At 47.6% G+C, this 15,480-nt stretch overlaps 1 protein-coding gene across 11 annotated transcripts in view; it reads right to left on the bottom strand.

Annotated features, from left to right (window-relative positions):
- LOC139766577 (uncharacterized) overlaps positions 1–15,480 on the bottom strand; it is a 228,066-nt gene that overhangs the window by 188,607 nt on the left and 23,979 nt on the right. For 10 of the 11 annotated variants that reach the window (XM_071695424.1, XM_071695417.1, XM_071695418.1 and 7 more), the window contains exon 2: positions 5,655–5,859. The exons of the other annotated variant lie outside the window; for it this stretch is intronic. In XM_071695424.1, coding sequence (XP_071551525.1) covers positions 5,655–5,859 — 205 coding nt within the window. The remainder of the gene's footprint in view (positions 1–5,654; positions 5,860–15,480) is intronic. 11 annotated transcript variants of the gene reach the window in all.

The following is a 15,480-nucleotide window of genomic DNA, read 5'->3' as shown; positions in this document are numbered from 1 at the left end:
TCTCTCTCTCTCTCTCTCTCTCTCTCTCTCCATAACTTCCCCATACTCCCCCCTAACTCTAGACAACCCCCCCCTGAATCCCCTGACGAACACCCCCTACCCGCCTAACCCGAGGGGACCTGGCGGGCGGGAGGGTTGGGAGAGGACGTGGGAGGCAGCAGACACGCCGGCGAGCAAGGTAACAAATGGCAGTGCGAGGCAGGCCAGGCGTGGGTGGTGGGTGGTGGCCGGCGGCTCATCCAAGGCTGGCCAGCACGACGCCTCAAGTAGGAGGACATGTGTACCAGCGACCGACTACACCAGCGAACCGCAGGACCAGCAACCCCATCTAGACCAGCTCAGGGGATTCGTACCCACCCGTGCTCAGAGGAACGTAAAGTTGGAGTCAAAGGATCGTATCGTTGCACTCAGGGGAACGTATTACTGTTGTACTCAAGGAATCGTATCGTTGTACTCAGGGGAACGTACGGTTGTACTCAGGGGAACGTATGGTTGTACTCAGGGAAACGTACGGTTGTACTTAGGGAAACGTATGGTTGTACTCAGGGGAACGTACGGTTGTACTCAGGGGAACGTATGGTTGTACTCAGGGGAACGTACGGTTGTACTCAGGGGAACGTATGGTTGTACTCAGGGGAACGTACGGTTGTACTCAGGGGAACGTACGGTTGTACTTAGGGGAACGTACGGTTGTACTCAGGGGAACTTACCGTTGTACTCAAGGGAACATAGCGTTGTACTCAGGGGAAATTAAAGTCGTACTCAAGGGAACGTCAAATCGTACTCAAGGGATCGCACGGCTCATGAGAGCATACACGGGTGGACGGCACTTTCATGCCCGTACCGTCATGTATCGGGAAACAAGATTAGAGATTTTTAAACAGTCAGACAAATAAGAGAGTGTCATTATCATCCTAAACTGTTACGTTAGGGATTAAAAGGTACCAATGGCAGTTTAGCTTGTACACAAACGTTACGGGCACCACTAGCAGTTTAGCTAGGATGCACACGTTACAGCTACCACGAGCAGTTTAGCTTGTACACACGTGTTACAGCTACCACTGGCAGTTTAGCCTGTACACATACGTTACAGCTACCACGAGCAGTTTAGTTTGTGCACACATGTTACAGCTACCACGAGCAGTTTAGCTTGTACGCACACGTTACAGCTACCACGAGCATTTTAGCTTGTACACACGCGTTACAGCTACCACGAGCAGTTTAGCTTGTGCACACATGTTACAGCTACCACGAGCAGTTTAGCTTGTACACACGTTCAGGGGAAGATGAGAAATGAGTGACAGTGAGATGAGGAAAGAAATGATGGTGAGGTTAGAATGACGTCACGGTGAGGTCAGAGGAAAGATGAGGTCAGAAAAGTGAGGTGACGATCAAATATGAGGGAAATGACGTCAGGGTCATGCAACGTGGGGAAGGGGGGGGGGGGGTGTAGAGTGTAGGGTGTCCAGGTCAACCACTAGTATCGACGGTCAGCTTAACAATCTATTGGTGGTGGTCAGGTCAAAGATCTATAGGTGTCCGGGGTCAACGATGTAGTAATGTTCAAGGGTTAACTACATTCCGGTGTTCAGGGTCAACGACACACTGGCCATAAAGGTCAACGACACACTGGCCATAAAGGTCAACGACACACTGGCCATAAAGGTCAACGACACACTGGCCATAAAGGTCAACGACATACTGGCCATAAAGGTCAACGACATATTGGCCATAAAGGTCAACGACATATTGGCTATAAAGGTCAACGACATATTGGTCATAAAGGTCAACGACATATTGGCCATAAAGGTCGACGACATATTGGCCATAAAGGTCAACGATCGGACTGGTACTCAGGGTCAACGATCGGTCGTTGTGAACGGTCTACAGTCGCATGGCGTTCACGTTCAACGACCTATTGGCGGCGAACGACCCCTGATATGACGTAAGACTTAAGTCTCGTCTGGCGGATGTGGGTCAACGACGGCCTAAACCCTCCTGAGGTCACCGTTGATCCATTGGTAGATGTGAACCTCGGGACGCCAAGAGGTATACGACCCCTCCCAGCATAATAGTACGACCCCCTACAGTACGACCTCCATCAGGCCGTCCCATCAAGGCGGGTCGTATACGTGTGTCCCGAGGTCAAAGGGCACGGAGGAGGGGTGAGAACGGCAGAGGTCTGAGGGGACAGACCAGGTCAGTAAAGACAAGTACCGTACGACCTCTTTACTGGTACCTCCTCCTGCCTCACCCTTTTGGGCAGTCTTCTCCCTACTTCGTGAGTGGCGTGGACCTCACCTCCACCCTGGCACCCTCCCTATCTCCCTCTGGCACCACCCTCCCTACATCCTCACTGACACCTTTCCCGACTGGCGTCCTCCTCCTCTAGCGTCTTCTCCAACTCCCCTATGACCAACCTCCCCGCTACAACTCCCACACTCACGTACATGTACACTTCCCACCTTCCCATGGGTACCCTATCGTATGGCACTTTCCCCAGAGAGAGAGAGAGAGAGAGAGAGAGAGAGAGAGAGAGAGAGAGAGAGAGAGAGAGAGAGAGAGAGAGAGACGAGGAATATATAAGATTGGACCGGAAACCACAGGCCACCGCATTTCCATCACTAAGGGTGCGCTGGACACAGACAATGGGTCGGGGGGGAAGAGTGGAACTCCCCCTGCTTAATGGGAGACGCTGGCCAGTGGAGGGGCAAGGGCGCTGCAGAGGCAAGGGAGGGGAGGGAAGGGGGGATTGGAGGAGTTAAGGGAGAATGCAGAAGTAAAAGGGGTGGGAGGGAGGTGGGGGAGGGCTACTGGAGAAGTTAGGGGAGACTGCAGAGGTTAGGGGCGAACTGAGAAATGATAAAGAGATTGGAAAAGTTAGAGAGGAAAATTATAGTGTGAAAATGATAGAATTCTTCTCTGGGATACACATATTAAAAGCTCGAAGTTCAGAAAGCTGTTCACGATTTGTGACATCTCTTTGAAGTACAACGTGTGTAAATATGAGATTTAAAGTACACCTCCCCGGGACGTTTTTCAGAGCGTCTGAACATGGGTCTGGGGTGTGGGTACGAGAGCCCGAGTCTTCCAGTGAGTCAGGGAGGAGGAGTGAACATGGCTGAGTCAGGAACTGAATACCAGTGACTGGTATACTTATGTGTGTGTGTGTGTGTGTGTGTGTGTGTGTGTGTGTGTGTGTGTGTGTTTATTTGTGTATGTGTGTGTGCGTGTGTGTGTTTATTTGTGTATGTGTGTGTGTGTGTGTGTGTGTGTGTGTGTGTGTGTGTGTGTGTGTTTATTTCCTGCCCTAAAAGCCCCTTCTACCCTTACATATTGTGATCTTATGTAGGGATGTTACCGGTCTCCGCCGGCTCGAGGTTACGCTACGCCGCGAGCGGGAAAAAAAAAAAAATCCCCTTTGACGAGGCTGCATCATCGTCAGTCATGGAAACAAGAGTACAGTCTCATCAAAAAACTTATCGCTTCAAAGGAGTCCTCCTGCCCCTGCTACTGAGTGCAGCGCAGCATTGAAGTTGTAAAAGCCCCCGGACCAAGGGCTCTGGGGTAATATTAAGATATATATATATATATATATATATATATATATATATATATATATATATATATATATATATATATATATATATATATATATGGGATAGGGGAGAAAGAATACTTCCCACGTATTCCCTGGGTGTCGTAGAAGGCGACTAAAAGGGGAGGGGAGCGGGGGGCTGGAAATCCTCCCCTCTCGTTTTTTAAAATTTTCCAAAGAAGGAACAGAGAAGGGGGCCAGGTAAGGATATTCCTCAAAGGCTCAGTCCTGTGTTCTTAACGCTACCTCGCTAACGCGGGAAATGGCGAATACTTTGAAAGTATATATATATTATATATATATATATATATATATATATATATATATATATATATATATATATATATATATACGTTCTTCTCTTTGGAATAGTTTTCTACTCAGAAACTTTTTTTCTTTCTCTCGAAAAAGTCACGTTTTCTGTGGAAGGCGAGGAGGAAGGCGGGAGGTGTGGCGGAGGGGAAATAGAAAGTGTCACAGAAGATTGTGAACTGCCAGAGGTGTCTCAGTCTTGCCTGGCGGGGACCCGCCACCTCCTCTGTGTCTCCGGCAGGAGGAAGAGGCCCATGGTGCTCCTCTTTAAACCCGAGTGTACCACCATGTTTTAGCCCCTCTACCCCCACTGCCGCCCCTCCCAGTACGATGATTCCTTTTACGTACGATAACTCTGGCCTTGAGGTATAACAATTGTACACTTTAAGTACGATAATCTCCCCTGCAGTGTCGCCGATGGCCTTAATGTTTGAATGCGAGGGTCCTACCCCTTGAGTACAGCACTTGAACACTCCAAGTACGAACATTTATAGATGCCAGCGCTTAATCATTGAAGTATGATAATAAATCGTTTGATGATCTTGAAGATGCTCATCTAAATGATTCAGTATGAAGACTTCTACTGCTTTGATCACTATTTCCTCACCCTACAGTAGACTTATGAACGCGATTATTCAACTATTCAGAGATACATTAACATGACCGCCGTACCATGACTAAGTGAGGCTTGAGTATGATAATCAACCAAAGTCTGTGTATGATGATACCCCCCTGCGTACGATAACTTCACACCATACCGAGTGCAGGGCATGTTTATGATAGTGATCCAGCTTGTGGATTACGATGATTCCAACCCTTTGGATCCATAGAGTATGATTCCTATATGAGATAAGTAAGCATAGTATGCAAATAAATGTATAGAAGGTACGATAGTTAATTCCGTGAATACGGCAATTATTCATGTACGATAGTTATCGCGCCCAGTGAATTAACCAATAACATTCCGAGTTTGATGTAGACTAGCAAGGGACGATGCCTCACATTACCATCCAAAACGACTGTATTAAGACTCTACTAATGAAATTAAGCGACTCTCTACCCTTAAGGAGTAATGTATATATATAATCATATTGTTTCGCCATTTCCCGCGTTTTGTAGGGCAGTGCCAGGAATAGACGAAGAAAAGGCCTCATTGGCTCATATGATAATCGTATCTGCAGTAAGAAAATTCAGGTGGAAATATTAAGGTTACAGTCTTAAAAAATCTATCATTACCTGTTATGTCCCGCTGAAAATTATACATTAGAGAAACCTTCGTTCTAAACAGCAGCTAACTGAACCCACCTCTCTCTCATCACTTCCAAATGAACAGCATTTCACAAAACCGCCCCCCCCCCCCAAAGAACAGCCTTCACAACCCCTCCCCCCCAAAAAAAAATGCCTCAAGTTTATAGCAGGGGAAAAATAATCCAAGACAAGCGATAATTTCTTGATTATTTGACATTACTCAGCATAATAGCTTACTTTTCCTCTTTTTTACATACGTCTTCAGAAACAACACACAACACTTGTGAGCGACGCTTCGCCCCCTCCAGTCATCCTCCTAAGAGCAGTCTAAGTTGTGGCTGATCTGTGGTCTAAACTACTTCTATTTAGGGGTCTCAGCCCTGGCGAACTCGGTAGTCATCCACCCAACACCCACCTCCTCACCACTCCCCCTGCGCAGCCTTCTCGACCTCACACCACCACCAACCAACACCAGAAGGGCCTTAGCAGCACTGACCTTATTTGACCTGAGTGAAACCTTGCCGCCGCAGCGGGCACAACAGCGCACGTTACAGTAGTTGCACATGTGTCCCACTCCGTCAGCGAACTTGGTCTTGAGACAGATCTGACAGGTGGCGTCCAGCTCCAATCCCTTCTTTCTCTGGACTTCGGAGCGTAGGCGTATGGTGTCCTCCAGGACTCGCACCTCGTCTTGTTTCCTCCTGCGGGAGGTGCAAAAACACAGGGTTAGAAGGAAGGAAGGGGGCGCTCTCTCGCGACACACTCAACCAGAACTACCTATATGATGTGTGGGGTTGAGAGAGAGAGAGAGAGAGAGAGAGAGAGAGAGAGAGAGAGAGAGAGAGAGAGAGAGAGAGAGAGAGAGAGAGAGAGAGACAGAGAGAGAGAGAGAGAGAGAGAGAGAGAGAGAGAGGGGGGGGGAGGGAGAGAGCTGTAAGGCGTGTTTTTGTGTGGTAGGAGGAGTTACAAAGTAGTGTTTTGTCAGGTAAAGGGAGTTATAAAGTTTTATGTTGAGTTAAGGTAGTCGTAAAGAGCGTTCCGTGAGGCACAGGGAACAAAAAAAAAAAAAAAATAGAGTCCTGTTGGAGGTAAAGGGAGTTAAAGAGTATTTCGTGTAGTATCAGGAGTTCGAATGGGTTACGAGGGGGCGGTAACAAGATGTATAAATGATATTCTGGGATACGAGTCAGACGCGGGTGGACGGCGAGAGGAGTTACAAAGGATCCCTGATGAGGAAGTATAGATAGGAGGGACAGCCCGACGGCAGGATCACAGGAGAGGAAGGAAAGGGACGTGTAGCACCAGGAGATAGAGGTGGTGTCTGGTGGCGACTGGGTGATGATGGGTGAGAGAACGTGCTTTCGTGGTAGAAGACGTATCTCTGGGTAAGGTTGGTTACTCAATACTGACGTTCTGAGGCATAATCCGGGGAAGAAGGGGAGCCTCCGGGGAGGCAACGCAGGCCAAAAAAAGTTATTTCTGGTTTGGGGAAAAAAAAAACGGGGGCTTTCTGGGTGAGGGGGATGCGAGGAAGCGTTTTATTGGTAACAGGTATTGGAAGAGGCTTCTGAGATACCCTGGGTCAAAGTACATATTTTTGTGGGGTCAGAAGATGTGTTTCGGGATACCCTAGGCCAAAGTATGTATTCTGGAGGGGTCAGAAAAGGTATTTCAGGTTACCCTAGACCAAAGTATGTATTTGGAGGGGGTGGGGTTAGAAAAAATGTTATTTCAGAATACCCTGGACCAAAGTATGTATTCTGGGGTCAGAAAAAGTAATGGAAAGTGAACAAAGTACTTGTGTGAATAACAAAGACTAGAAGAAAACGTAAGCTACATGGCAACAGAGGTAAACAGGGGAGTATGTTTGGTTATAAGAGTTCAGAGGAAGCTATCACAGGCAGGAAAAAGACGAAGCATAAAACAACAACAGAATCGTAAAGGAGGTAACAGAGGTACCAGGGAGCAACAGAAGAAGCGTACCAGGGAGAAACAGAAGAAGCGTACCAGGGAGCAGCAGAAGAAGCGTACCAGGGAGCAACAGAAGAAGCGTACCAGGGAGCAACAGAAGAAGCATACCAGGTAGCAACAGAAGAAGCGTACCAGGGAGCAACAGAAGAAGCGTACTGGGTGGAAAGAGAAATATCAACAAGGCATGATTTTCCAAACTGGGTTGGACGAAGCGTTCTACTTCGACGAAGAGTGACTAATGCATTTTCAGGAGGTAAACAGAAGACAAGAAAATGTATCGTGTAAAGTAAAAGGAGACAGAAAATGTACTTTGGGAGGTACCAGGACACAGAAAAGGTACCATCAGAGGGTAACAGGGATAAGAAGAAGTATGTGCGAGATCACAAAGAGGGGTCAGGATAGAAGTCATAAGGTGCAGAATAGGACTGACACAAGGAAGAAAACAAGAGGTCATAAGGAGCAGAAAAAGGGTTGCAAGGGACAGATTAAACGTCGAGAAAGATGGTACAAAATCATGTATGAAGATGATAACATAACCGAAAGTAACATATGATTATACATAACAACATGTATGAAGATAATAACATTAACTAAGGTAACATATGATTATACATAACAACATGTATGAAGATGATAACCTGACCTAAAGTAACATATGACTATACATAACAACATGTATGAAGATAATAGCCTAACCTAAAGTCACATATGATTATACGTGCCAATATGTATGAAGATAATAACATAACCTAAAGTAACATATGATTATACATAACTATATGTATGAAGATAATAACATGATCTAAAGTAACATATGATTATACATAACTATATGTATGAAGATAATAACATGATCTAAAGTAACATATGATTATACATAACTATATGTATGAAGATAATAACATGATCTAAAGTAACATATGATTATACATAACTATATGTATGAAGATAATAACATAACCTAAAGTAACATATGATTATACATAACTATATGTATGAAGATAATGACATGATCTAAAGTAACATATGATTATACATAACTATATGTATGAAGATAATAACATGATCTAAAGTAACATATGATTATACATAACAAGAGCACAGCCCTAAACTCGAACGCAGACATACCCAAATACGTGAGTACATTGTCAGATACAGAGGGAGGTAACCCCCTGATCATGACGGTGTATTCCTTGCGAACGACGGTACAAGTTGGGTATGAACCACCTGGCCTTTATACCCCAAAGGGACGCGTCGTCGCAATTCAAGGATCACGCCGTCGTTGCTCAAGTGGCCCTAACCAAAGTCACCTTATGAGGGAGAGATTGCCACTCATAGAAACATAGGAAAGGTCTACATGTACAAGTGAGTTTGCCGTGACTTAAGAGGAAGGACACGAGCACGTTGGTCTGTGTAGGTCATTCACATGTCACACAAGAGAATGCATCTCGTGGCCTCTCACCGTCTCTGGCCATCTACACCCTGGGCGTCACGTCAGCTTATAACGTTCAGCTGAGTGTTCCGTCGTAAGTGAACGCCAATGAAGCCATTTCATTCAGTTTGAAGGTGATCTAGTTTAAACAGACCGTGAGATCTATACCCATTACCACAAAATTACCACAAAAGAAAAAAAAATTCAATTTCCTATAAAGGTGTCAATCATTTCTTTCATTAATCAATGTTTTTTTTTTTTTCATTCTTTAGGTCTTTAGAATGGAAGATTAACCTCTTACAGAAAGAAAGTTCCACGGTTGAATGTTATGTGTGAGCCAGACCATCACGGCAGCTTGGGGGTAGGAAATGGATGCAACCTACACGGCCGGAGGGTAGTGGAGCCTTCCCCCCCAAGAGCACCGGCAGGGCGTTACGCCCCTCCCCCAACAACAGACGGGCTCTGGAGGGGAGGGGGAAGGGGGAGACAGGGGCTGGACACCGGCCGCCTGGCTGGCTGAGGCGCTGTCTTCCTGATCGTCAGAGGCTCGGCACGTGGGTTGGACGACCAGCTATCAACACGTATGTTTTACTCCATCCTACAACACGAGGGAGACTGGCGGATTGGAACGTGATATATAGGGACGAGGTTAGGGACTGGGAGAGGCGGAGGACACAGGGCCGAAGGAAGGGAGTGTGAGGGAGGGAAGGAATAACAGCAACAGAAGACACTACAGGCAAGGGACGACTTCAAGACTGTCTGAGAGTAAGGCACGTCAGCAGGACACAGGATACGACTGGGGTAAGAGGACACACGGGGACAGATAACACGGGCAGGAAGTATACTGTTGGTAGTTCACTAATGAGCTGGAAGGTAGAGAAGGTGAGACTGAACCTGCGTGGGCCACATGCAGAGTGAGGGAATGTGTGGTCTTAGAACTATCTTCAACACCTGAAGGGTTAAAAGGTTTATCGTATGGTGGTTATAGCGTGACGTCGACGGCCTTAATGACCCTGGTAGTCGATAGGCCTAAAGACCATCCTACCTACCTACCAACCTAACAGACCCAGCCGGGAGACGAGTGGTCAGGCATACCAGACGGTGAGATTCAACCAGGTGTCCATCATGGACACACAACATGTCGTCCAGGACGAGATTGAAAAAATGAAAATAAAAAAATAAAAAAAAAGGTCAGGTGGAGAAAATCGAGCAATGAACCGATCTTGGAGCCGTGTCGCCTCCTCTTCACCCCCCCCCCCCCCACCCACCTCCCACCTCCCACGACCCTAAAGAGCGGCGGTAGAGGAGGAGGAGGACGAGGGAGAGGGGGAGGGGAGGTAGTGGTGTAAGGGGAAGCCGGGTGAGTATTGACGCCCCCTCGGGTGGTGGTGCTTCCCGCCGGGACCCACCCACCCACACCACCCCCTCATCACCACCAAGATTATTCTCTCACTGTCCAGGTTTCTCTGAGCCATTTAAAGATATATTTCACTTCGGAGGTTTGATGTAGGTGCACCCTGGCCCGAGTGAAGGTGGGTGGGTGGGTGGGTGGGCGGTGGTGTGGTGTGAGATGTGGATCTGTGGCAGCAAGACAACAGAAGCCCTACGTCTACCACCAGGCCTGCCGCACCTCGCCACCTCCCCGACCACCCGCTACAACACGTCAAAACACAAGTCTTCTGCCCGTCCCCCAGCCACACGTAGACATATTAGAAGGCTGTAGGACACACACACACACACACACACACACACACACACACTAGTTTAGATCACACTTCAAATGTGTACGTTATTCCTAAAAGCCTCTCTTCACTCTATGTTCATTCATCAAAAACCGTGACATAATTGGAAAATGAAAACCATATGAGCCCGACCTATGAAACTAGTGTAAATAACCAATCAGTGTGGTCGTGGATGAGTGGGTCACACTGCTCCACATCCGTCACCTTACGCAGTCCTTCTCCCCCACCCCCAACCCAGAGGTCGTGATGAGGAAACCCACACTGGTCATACTTGTATCGTGGTGAAGACATTATAATGCACACTGGTCAGCCTTGAGCCGCGCCAGCGCTTCCCAAGTCATGTAATGTGTAACAAAACCCTCACCAGAATGTCACCCGTGTCCGACTGTATCTTTTCAGCTACACCAGCATTTCTCAGGGTCATGTAATACCTAAACAAACAAGCACCAAAGTGTCACCTGTATCTGACTATACCCTTCACCAGCATGTCCCAGGTCATGTAACATAAGGAAACACTCTTATATATATGTGGGTGTACTGGCCACACCTTCTCCGGCGCTGCAAGCTGGCTGGTTGCCTAGCTGGCTGGCTGGGTAGCGCCTGCAGGCAGGATCTTCCGCAAGCATGTGTAGGTCGCCAGCCAGCCAGCCAGACCCAGCCGTCTCCACATCCTCCTGTGCCCAGGAGACATCGGCAGCAACTGGGGCGTTTCCTGAAGACTTCACCCCCCTCCGTTCTGATCGTATTGGGAAACAAGAAGGTGGGAAGAAGTACAGGGATCGCGACGGCAAGCGTGAAGAAAGAGGAGGAAATAACAAGTAAGGAGGAGAAGATAGAAGGAATAAGCGAGTGATGAGGATAGAGTGGTACTGCAGCACGAGGGACGATGCCTAAAGCATGACGGTACGACCAACGAGCACGACCGTACGACCCTTGAGCATGAGCGCAGCACCCTTGAGCACGACGTTGCAACCTACTGGGTTATGATGTTGGCTTGGCCCACGAACTGACCCTGAAGGTTCAGGTCAAAGGCCAGGCCACCATGATCGTCCCGTCGTGGTCTGGAGGTTGAAATAGGATGTGGGTGAAGTCTTCTCCCGCGGCCCCTCGCAACCAATATGGGTAGCACACTAAACCCCCTCTCCCCCTGTTCCCATACAGCAGTGCTTCAGTCGTCGACCGAGACCATCTCCTAGTCCCACGAACCTCCCTGGACCACGATAGTCGTGCTTCAGTCGTCGAACTTAGACCATCATTCCTTAAGCCCACGAACCTCCCTAGACCACGATGGTAGAACTTCAGTGGTCGAAGAAGACCCTCTCTCTCTCTCTCTCTCTCTCTCTCTCTCTCTCTCTCTCTCTCTCTCTCTCTCTCTCTCTCTCCAATGTCCCCTCAGTGAACGACTGTAAATAAAACCTTACCAAATCGAAATTAGTAAACTTATCTTCCTTTTGAACGCACACACACACACACACACACACACACACACACACACACACCACTGACATTTAAACCTCTGTCACCCGTAGCTTTCCCAGTCCGACGGGAAAAATACATTACCCTTTCTGGCCACCGAACAGTTCCCATCAGATACAGGAAAAAAAAAGGGAAAAAAAAAAAAATATCACGTTTTCATTAGCCTCAGCTGGGGCAATACGGTCAATATAATCCGAGTCTAGCTATTCACATGGGACCCATACTTCACGCAACAATCACATACAGATAGGGGGATGACAGTGGTAACTACAGGGTCTGTGCATCATAACTGCAGCCATGGGCATCATAACTGCAGCCATGTGCATCATAACTGCAGCCATGTGCATCATAACTGCAGCCATGTGCATCATAACTGCAGCCATGTGCATCATAACTGCAGCCATGTGCATCATAACTGCAGCCATGGGCATCATATCTGCAGCCATGTGCATCATAACTGCAGCCATGTGCATCATAACTGCAGCCATGTGCATCATAACTGCAGCCATGGGCATCATATCTGCAGCCATGTGCATCATAACTGCAGCCATGTGCATCATAACTACAGCCATGAGCATCATAACTGCAGCCATGTGCATCATAACTGCAGCCATGTGCATCATAACTGCAGCCATGTGCATCATAACTGCAGCCATGGAGAGTATATCTTTAGTCATGGGCATCATACCTGTAGCCATGGTCATGATAACCAAACTCATGGCCATTATAACTCCAGCCGTGAATAGGGTAACTGTGGCCAAGGGGATCATAACTGTACCAGCCGAGCATTATGATTATCTTAACAAGCTGCTGGCCTTATAACTACAGCCACAAGCATTATGACTACAGCCATGGAGAACCAAATTCTTAGTATGGGAATCACCAAGCATGAACAAAATATGGAAGGAATCAAACATATAATGAGGACGTGAGGATAGAAACACGAAAGAACACAACGAAAGAACATCACGATAATGAGAGTGAAAGACGTGGCAGATAAGAAAGAAACAGAAATCAAGCGAGGACGACATGAAACACAGGTTGCTGAAAGACGTGGCAGATAAGAAAGAAACAGAAATCAAGCGAGGACGACATGAAACACGGGTTGCTGAAACAGGCAAGAAAGAGAAACTGAGAGAGAGAGAGAGAGAGAGAGAGAGAGAGAGAGAGAGAGAGAGAGAGAGAGAGAGAGAGAGAGAGAGAGAGAGAGAGAGAGAGAGAGAGAGAGAGAGAGAGAGAGAGAGGACGACATGAAACACAGGTTGCTGAAACAGGCAAGAAAGAGAGACAGAGAGCGAGAGAGAGAGAGGACGACATGAAACACAGGTTGCTGAAACAGGCAAGAGAGACAGAGAGACAGAGAGAGAGAGAGGACGACATGAAACACAGGTTGCTGAAACAGGCAAGAAAGAGAGACAGAGAGACAGAGAGAGAGGACGACATGAAACACAGGTGTTTAAAGAAAGGTAGAAATGGGGGTGTGGGGGGGGGGGGGGGCACGTCACTGTGAGCTGAATGGGTCCTCCCTACAGGTGAGGGTCGAGCAACATTAACTAAACTGGTACAGACTGGAACACAACATGGCTTTGAATTAAATCCCCAGCAGCTGGTGCCACCCAGCCCGCCTGTCTGATGCCAGGCACCACCACAACAACAGCAGCAGCAGCAGCAGCAGCGCCCCTCCATCATCCATCATCCACTGTCGTGTGCAAACAAGTCATGCGGGTGTCTGTCTGTCTGTCTGTCTCTCTGTCTGTCTGTCTGCCTGTCTCTCTCTCTCTCTGTCTGTCTGTGTTTAGTGCCCTGTTGAGCACGGCGTTACGACCCCTTAGGCTATGACAGTGCGGCCTTTGACCTAGCCCTCAAGGGTCAGATCAAAGGTCACACCAATATCATCCATGGGTGGGTCGTGTACCGTCGTACTCGAGCTGGTTAGGTATTGCTTACAAACAATATTTTTATTCATAAATAAAACGTAATCATACATTCACCTCTATGTACCCACTAGGTAGAGAGACTATTCAAAAACAAAAATCTGAAAGCACCACAGATTATTTCCACACAACAAGGCAGGTGAAGAGGGGGGGTTGTGAGGTACACAGAAAGGTCAGTGTGTGTGTGTGTGTGTGTGTGTGTGTGTGTGTGTGTGTGTGTGTGTGTACTCTGGGTAAAGGCGCACTATAGCTGACGCTAGGACCTGCTGGGACCTGCTGGGACCTGCTGAGATACTTGTGCTGCTGATAATTTCATGGCATCTCGGGCCTCGCCTAAAAGTGGATTAGAAGATATGGTTCCCCTGCCCCAGGCTTGCCAAGGGAAGGGACGGGGTGAGGAAATACATAGCATCACGTACAGACACACACACACACACACACACACACACACATATATATATATATATATATATATATATATATATATATATATATATATATATATATATATATATATATATATCCCAGGGCTTGTTGGCCTATGACGGTGTTATCTGTCTGCTTCTAATGAGAGTCTCTCTCTCTCTCTCTCTCTCTCTCTCTCTCTCTCTCTCTCTCTCTCCACTCCCTCCCTCCCTCCCTCCCTCCCTCGGGGCAATAACAGCTGACAGGAATAGAAGGAGGACGGGACCAAACACCATGCATTACCGATGTTAAAACCTATCACAGAATTTCGTGGAGAGGGGGAAAAAAGAATGGAATGGAGGATTTATCGGCGGGTTCTCTGCACGATCGTTCGCGCTGGTTGCAATCAAGCAGTTACGTTTCGAGTCTGGGATGAAAAAAGAAAAGAAAAACTGACTCATTATATGTATCCATATCTTTGTGTTAGCCGAGATAACACGAGTGGCTCAATGTCCTTGCATTCACGCCACTTGTACGCAGTAGAAGAAAAAACAAAGTACCCAATTCATTACGAGCCCCGAGTGGAGGAGGGGAGGATGAAGAGCTGGGTGAACTGCTGGGTCGCCTCCTGCGACCAGGATTCGAACCCGGGTAGATCAGTGCATGACATCAATCAGCAACGCTGACTGCTACAACGTGCTATGTGAATTCGACAGCACAACAAGGGAAATTAGCTTCACATGAGACGTAAACTCAGCAACCAAAAATAATGCCATGAGATGAAAACGATTAGGATGCAAAAGCAACGCAGGCAAAGGCATTTTTTTCCACCCTCTCATCTCTTGTGTTGTGGGTCACTGGAATAAATGACCACCAGATGTTGGCAGTGGAATGGCCACCAGGTGTTGGCAGTGGCAACACTATCACCAAATCAAGATGGACAGATATTTCAGTAATATTTGATATCCGTTTACGCGCCCTATTTCAAGAAGGAGACACAGATTCACTCGCTTCTTTTCTAGTTGAGAAATCTACCCCTTTTTATATTCCATATCAGATATGAGCCTCTCGCCCTGGGGGATCCTGGTGCTGTAGTAGTCACAGGAGGGAACTTCTACCACTCATACTCCCTCCGTGGTGATACACTCCCTCCATGCCACTCCTTCCCAGCTCTCTCGCTCATTCTGTCCCTCCTGGTTATTGTGTCTTGGTGGACGAGAAGGTGTCATCTCCTTCATCATGACAAGTGGACGAGGCGACCATGTGTCTGTCCTCCAGCACAGACCCTCGACATGAACCCATCGGGTCTCCTGCTGCCTGCGCTCTCCCCATAGGCTGCCATGACCCCCTCACCTTCCCTGC

Source organism: Panulirus ornatus, chromosome 58 (assembly GCF_036320965.1).
Source record: "Panulirus ornatus isolate Po-2019 chromosome 58, ASM3632096v1, whole genome shotgun sequence".
NCBI classification, from domain to species: domain Eukaryota; kingdom Metazoa; phylum Arthropoda; class Malacostraca; order Decapoda; family Palinuridae; genus Panulirus; species Panulirus ornatus.
Note: the sequence above shows the minus strand (reverse complement) of the source record. Positions and strands in the feature narration are given on the sequence as shown.